Source organism: Penaeus chinensis, chromosome 11, assembly GCF_019202785.1.
Source record: "Penaeus chinensis breed Huanghai No. 1 chromosome 11, ASM1920278v2, whole genome shotgun sequence".
In the NCBI taxonomy this organism is placed as follows: domain Eukaryota; kingdom Metazoa; phylum Arthropoda; class Malacostraca; order Decapoda; family Penaeidae; genus Penaeus; species Penaeus chinensis.
The window spans coordinates 30320168-30327667 of record NC_061829.1 but is presented as its reverse complement, the minus strand read 5'-3'; the positions used below and the strand labels follow the sequence as shown (position 1 = coordinate 30327667).

At 35.4% G+C, this 7500-nt stretch overlaps 1 protein-coding gene across 3 annotated transcripts in view; it reads right to left on the bottom strand.

The window, feature by feature from the left end:
* The window catches only part of LOC125030526 (PAT complex subunit CCDC47-like), a 14548-nt gene that overhangs the window by 6565 nt on the left and 483 nt on the right, over positions 1 to 7500 (bottom strand). For 2 of the 3 annotated variants that reach the window (XM_047620601.1, XM_047620602.1), the window contains exons 1-6: positions 4304 to 4327; positions 2582 to 2893; positions 2298 to 2426; positions 2019 to 2193; positions 1635 to 1759; positions 1318 to 1470 (exon numbers count right to left, since the gene is read on the bottom strand). In XM_047620601.1, the coding sequence (XP_047476557.1) occupies positions 1318 to 1470; positions 1635 to 1759; positions 2019 to 2193; positions 2298 to 2426; positions 2582 to 2893; positions 4304 to 4312 (903 nt within the window). In that variant the 5' untranslated portion in view covers positions 4313 to 4327. Of the gene's footprint in view, positions 1 to 1317; positions 1471 to 1634; positions 1760 to 2018; positions 2194 to 2297; positions 2427 to 2581; positions 2894 to 4303; positions 4328 to 7069; positions 7159 to 7449; positions 7491 to 7500 lie in introns of those variants that run through there. The other variant, XM_047620603.1, reaches the window with a different exon arrangement.

Below are 7500 nucleotides of genomic sequence, written 5' to 3'. Positions count from 1 at the left end.
TTGTAATTATAATAATGGTAAATAATAGTATCAACAGTATTAACAATAACAATGATAATAATACTAATAACAATATCAATAACAAAAATAAAATAAATAAATAAAAAATAAATAAATAATAAATAAATAAATAATAAATAAATAAACAAATAAATAAAAAATAAATAAATAAATAAAAATAAAAATAACAATAACAATAAAAAATAATAATTATCACAATCAATATCATCATTGATAACATCAATCATCAATAACCTGCAACAATAAAATGGTGATAAAAGAAAAACAAGAGAGCACTCTGGTTGTGCAAACCACCTCCTGCAGTAACAAAGTTCCCCGCAAATATTTCATCAAAATTCATTGATAACTTTTTGTATGACTGCAATGGTGACAGGCAGTGGCAGGTCCTGATGGGGGGATGGAGTTGATAAAGTATATTGAGAAATATAAATATAATCCAGGAGGTAATTTAATACAGTTGTGTAATAGGATGTCAGTTAAAGCTGTGAACATAAAATTTCCAAATTTTTATGTATAGTTATAACAGTCATTTTCTGAACTGAAACTATAAGAATCAAGACCCTCTACTTACTACCAACTTTATCAAATACAAGTGTTATAATTTGCTCTGAATTGCTTGGACAATGAAATGATATAACAACCACAGGGAGAGCTATCCTTCCTACACACTGATTAACTTCACTGCTGGGTACTAACCGATTCAACTCCCCCTTTGGAATATTTCGGATCCCATGCAGCCAACAAGTAGTACTGCTATGAATTCTTGGCAACTCACCCATTTCCTATCAGGGCTTGTGTTGGTGAAAGATTCTTTCATTTCATACAGATCCCAACCAAAATCTAATCAAATGGTTTGATAAATCAAGCCATAGTAAAACCTATCTCTTATGTAGATGTAATAACAATAATTATAATAACAATGAGTGATTGTAAGAGTGTGTGAGATTGATGATGATGATGATTGATGTTAACACATGCCGCCAGGGAAAATGCTGTGCTCATTTTTTATATATTTGTGAAATATCTCTGCACATAGATGGCTCTGCTAGTGCTAGCCACAAAGGAGTCAATTAGTAAACCTTGTGACCTTACCTAATTTCACCTTTCCTTGAACTGGCAGGAAAAGCATATTTTTTACTAATGCTATAAATAATAATGATTATGATGACAATGACAATGGTGATGGCGATGGCAATTGATGACGATTGATGCTAATGATGATGATTGATGATGAAAATGAGAGTAATAATAATAATGATAATAACAAGAATAGCAATTATAAAGTCATCTACGTACAATGTCTGTCATCTCCTTAGCCAGCCTGCCTGCTGTTTTCTTGGTAGCAAGCGAGAAGACAAAGGAATCCATCTCATCAAGGTGGACCTTCACAAGCAGCTGGTCACTTGATGGACGTATAAGCTGGGATATCACACCAATCATGTCTTGTCTCTGATGAAAAACAAGATGGGAGATTGCTATGGTGTTTTCTCAGGTCACATATTATAGCAGTGAAGAGATATGTCAGACATGGTATTTGAATTGTGAGAAAATGACCCTATTATCATTTGTTCACAAATGGCATATACTTCATAGGAAATATTTCATATACGTACTTTTATAAACTTCAGTTCCACTAGCATTCCTTCAACACTGACACGACCAGAGCACCATAGTGTATAAACATTCTCAGATTCCTTTTGCAAACCTGCATTTTCTGGTGGCATCTTACCATCATCCCCTGAAATTCAGTTTTACGTCTGTAAGTCTGTAGTAATCTAACATACATACTTAATATGTAAAATGGCCAATGCATAAGAGCAGATACCAGAAAAAAAAATTAATTTGGTATATGATTACATGATAACATGAATTTTTTTTTTTTTTTTTTTTTTTTTTTTTTATTATTATTAAACAAACAATCAGATTCCTGTTAACAGCTTTCACATGAAAAAAGCAGGCTCCAAACTTTTATCAATCGTAAAATATAAGATTCTTACCAACTAAAGCAAAGTTCTGCTCCAATAGGCTCCTATGTGAATTATACCAAGCATTGGCTAGTTTCTGGTTTTTAGATTTTCCCACTATGAAATTGATAAAGTACACAACAAGCCCTGCAATCATCAGCATTTCTAGATAGAAGCTATCCCAGTTGCTTCGAAGATGAAGGGGAACCTGCAAAAAATAGCAAGATTAGGTTAACAATGACATCAAACTGGACACTGCAATATCCTATGTCCATTATACAGACTATATTTAACTTTGGCCCAAATACTAACATTAGCTATGGTAATCTTGGGTTCCTCTTGTGTTTTGGGCACCCTGGCTCCTTGGGGTCGCTCACTGTCAAATCCAATGAATTCCTCTTCATCGTGGAAGTGACTGAATTCATCATTCTCATCTTCATCCTATGAAAGAAAGTTTTCATTATAAAATTAATTCAGAATCTTTTTTTATTTATTTTCTCTTATACATATACTTCTTTTTTCTTTATAACACAAATCTCATAACATGAAAAACCACATATATTTTTGCAAGTGTACCAAAATAGCATGGTACTTGCCTCAACCACTGCTTCTTCTTCATCCTCCTCCACTTCCATTCTTTGGCCAACCCCTTCCTGGCTGCCACCACCTCCTCCCCCTACTCCTCCTCCTCCTCCTTCTTCTCCTCCTCCTCCTCCTCCTCCTGCTGCTGCTCCTGCTCTTGATGCTGGTGCTTCCTCCTTGGTTTGTGCTTCATCCTCTTCTCCTACTATCTCCTCCTCTTCATCAAATACTTCAAATTCAGCAAAGTCATTGTCCTCGTATTCTTGCACAGCAGCATTAATTCCAATGATTCCAATGAGGAACAAGGCAAATATTAATGATCTCATCTGCAAGAGGAATTCAAATTCCCTTTAATTGAATGTCCTCTATGAAAATACACATTATCAATAATATATAATGGCAAGGAAAAGCGTAAAAAAAAAAAAGTGAGCACATTGAATATTCAATGAGTTACAAAAGTAAAAAATATATAAAATTAATGCAGCTAAACTTCCTTGATGCAAAATATGGATACAGAAAAATCTAACATTCCTAAGAAAGGTAAATGGGTGTTATTACAAAATAAAAAGTCATTGTTAATAGTTCTAATCGTATACCTGAGACTTATACAGCCTTCCTGTTTGATCTCTATTCAATAGCAAAATTACAAGATGCAATTCCTAGGAAAGGTATATAGGGAAAGGGTAATCATGGGTTAGACACAGAAAATCAATCCACTCACAACAGGAGCCCCTGGCACAATACCAAACCACATGCCAGGGTGCATGCAGAGACAGCTGCTCAGAGGAAAAATCAGACATGAGAAACATAAATTTACCTCACTCTCCTTGCTCTTGGCTGTAATATACACAACTGTTAAAGTGATGTGGCTAAAAAAAAGAAAAAGACTAATTTCATGGGGTGGTTACTCCTAAGTGACTACAGCTAGAGCACAACTGTCTATTAGTGTGCACAACTCAGCCGTGCATGAAATGAAGACATCTTCCTGGCACATGGGGTTGTCTACCAGAATGTGATTGGATTGTTCCAGCATGAGTGGGTTAACTGACAATTTATAGAAAGAAGCCTGAAACTATCTGAGCAAAAGAGTGACAAGGCAACAACTGTATAGTTAAACTTATACAATTGCTCAATAACATTGGCAACTATAACCTATAACACCTAATTCCTTGAACAATGGTAACATATGATGTTGTGAATACTTCACTGCTTTTGGCTTATTGTAACCTGCATATTCTATGAAGTTCACCAGCTTCACAAAATCATTATATATGTCCCTCTTTCACCCAAACTTTACTCAAAAGCAAACTGATTTCCCATCATAAAATCTAGGAGAACCTATCCCACTTAACCCAATGCTGCCGGGGAAAATGAACAAAAAATGGGGAAAATGCTTATATATTTTTTGTGAAATGTCTGCCCATAGATGGCTCTGTTAGTGCTTAGCAATAAAGCAGTCAATTAGTAGACCTTGTGACCGTACCTGATTTGAAATGGTAGGAAAAACGTTTTTTTTACTAGTTCTATGAATATCGATGGTGTTATTCTTATTATAAACATTATTATTCTTATAATGTTTTTTAACATTAGTTATAGCAAAATAAGATAATGTAAAATATTTTGTATATCAAAGAAAAGGGCAAACGGACGAGACAGGCAGTACTCATAACTGGCTCATTGGTGACTTAGTACATTTGTAGCCATCTATGAGGTAAAACAATCAAACAAGTACTCACAGTGGGCATAGCACATCTGTACACGTCATACCTGTCGGCATTGGGTTAAAACCTATTATAATTAAACTTCTTGCTCAAAACCTAAATAGTAGCTTCTCTAGCTTTAACAATTTTTCTACATTAATCTATTACCTACAAATGTTTTATTAATGATTTTGAAACCGTTTACACAACTTCCTCAGCATTATATATACCTACGTATAGGAGGTTGCTGCTCATTAAAGATATATACCAAAACATCAATGAAACATATTCAGAATAGCTTCGCAAAACCAATATCGACGATATTGGATCAATGGATTCCTCTCACTTTCTTCTACCCATACACTGTAAAATATGAATAATATACAGAACATTGGTTAAATGCAACTCCTCCATGTGGGTCTGCTGCCGCCCAATACCCACAATTTCCCTGGTATATTTCATGCCCAACCCTACTATTGGGGCTAAGATTGTGGGGGTTCGAAGGGGGGGGATTGCAAATGTCATAGGCCTCCAAGTATGGGTAGTAGAGACGGAGAAGAAGTCAACAATACCACTTGAACAATTATCGCATCAAAATCCACTATTAAATTAGTTTACAGTATAGGAGATAATACTTTAATGGAATTTTTTTTTTTTTTGCTCTACGTGCTCTACATAAAATGGAAAAATGAGTCCATTCACAGAGTTTGAACTTAAATAACTCAATGTGACTAATTTTTTATAACTCACAATGATTACAGGGTTACATTATACACCAGATAGGAAAATACAGCAATCAGTAGTTTCTGCTTTTAGGATGGGGTTCATTCCCTCAAATTTGGGACTACATATCTGACGGATGCAGTCCCCTAAATTAACTTTGAAAATACTTCCTTGGCCTCAAATTTTTTTGCACAATATTGAGGAACATATAAACAAATGTAAATGTGTGCCAAGGAAATCTTTGTCATCTGTAATATGGGAATTTGTAGTATAAAACATGAACCAGTCCAAGCTCTAACTTGCCAAAATAAACACATTCAAGGTTTGTTAGCTGTTGCCAGGGCACATAGCTGAGAAGAACACAAGGAATAGAATTACTAGGAAAATTTCTGATTTTGCAAGATATTGCACGTATTTTGTTTACAAACTTCCTTACGAGATATGGCTTATATTCTGAATTGGTTAATCTTTACAGTATGGATGCAATAAGATAGGACAGACTGAAGATAATATGCTTAAAGAAGACAAAAAGATGAAGTAATTGGTACAAGAAATAATCAGCAGACAAATGATAATGCCACAAAGAACAGAAAAAGATTGCATAAATCACCCCTTACAACTGAAGTCCACTTGCTGCTACTGAATTTTAGTTCAATCTCTAGTTCAATAAAGATAATGTCTGCCGGGATATATTGAGTGACAGAGCCCCTCATCAATCCTCCCCTTGGGCAGTGCCTGAACAGTATGCCCAGTCACAGCAAATCAAGTTGTTGATAAGTTTGTGTTATGGAGTGAGGGACATTCCAGTTTTTAATAAAGCTGTAGCAACTGTGAAAATCTGTATCTTCATTTTTATTGTAAAGGTTTGGAAGACAACTAAGCATGCAACAATCACCGGTTAATCATTACAGTATGGACACTTTAAAGCAGGGCAAATTGAAGACAATATTCTTGTTGAGGACAAAAAGTTAGTATTCAGTACATGAAATAATCTGCAGACTCGAACAATAATGCCATATATAGAGGAAAAAGATCAAAGAAAGTACCACTCATAGCCAAAGTCCACTCAGAGCTCCCACTTTTTCTGAGGTGAAAAAGTTCCAAAAGCTTCCCCCCCCCCCCTATCAACCCTCCCCTCAGAACATGCCCAAACGACACACCCAGTTATGGCACTGTCGATCGTTGAATTAATTTTGTGATGTGGGGTTGGGAACACAGTATCTGGCGAGTGCATCATTACTGTAAAGAACTACCCAAACGGCTTGTACTGAACAGCAAGACTTCTAAAAATATTAGTGCTGCAGCAGAAGCCAACAAACCATTATCAGTACTCTAGCATGAAAAAAATTATAAACTTCCCAGCTGAAGCCTAGTCTAGTCAGCTTTTACATGGAGGAGGTTTGTTGGCCTTTGCCATAGGCTGAAGCACGGAGGTAGAATCTATGCTTTATGCTGAAGTCAAATTGTAGGCCAGCGACTTTCAATGATAGGCAGTGGAGGAAGACAACACAACCAATATAATAATGAGAAAAAAATGCCATTTGGAAAGCCACTGTGGATGTGACATCTAAACATACACCTTAGGACCAATATGACAATAACTCTCACTCCTTATTAGTTTTCACCTGGAACAGATTCTTAAAATGAGCTAGTAACCATTTCTTGGTTAAAAAAATTCCTTTCCAATAGCACAAAAATGTAATTAAGCAAATAAATAAAATATCCAATTTGTAATTAATACAAATAATGGGTAACCTAAATCTAATTAGGAGCTATTAATTAAATTGCTGGGACAGAAAAAAATATGCCGAATACTCACCATGCGTGATTACAAGCGAAGGAGAAAATAAAATAATGGAAATGCAAAGCGAAAACAAACCACTCGGCTCAATTGGACATTCCGTGACGGCGTTTGGTTTCAGGTCATGAAGCCCCACACAAAACATTTTCCCACAAAATCTCTGCATTTACGCCCATTTCCTGCTTTGTTTTTCCCTCCTTAGACTCAAATGGTGTTTAGGCAAGATTTAATCTGTGTAAAATCAGGAAAAAATCGTCGGGAGAATGTTATTCACTTACAACGAGGAAAAGGAGGAAAGTCGTGCATCCACTCTCGATTCTCGTTGCGTTATGACCTTAGCAGACGGCTTCCAACATGGACAGGGATCCTGTGTATACATGTAAGGGGTTATGGGACTAAAACATTACCTGTATCAACATTAGAGTAAATAATCATACCCATTCAAATGCTTCAGATAAAATTATTTTTTAAATATGAAAAGGGATAGAACTGGGTTCTTATAATCATCAATTCTAGCTTCTTCTAATATATGATCGTGAGAGATAGGACTTAAAGCATTTGACTAAAATGCTACATATATTGTTTTAGTACATGTCCTGAATATCAAAACATATTCCATAACTATACAAGCAAAAAAACAATGCATTAATAGCCATACCAACATATATATCTAGAACAACACAGCAGACAGCTTCCAACCTGGAGAAGG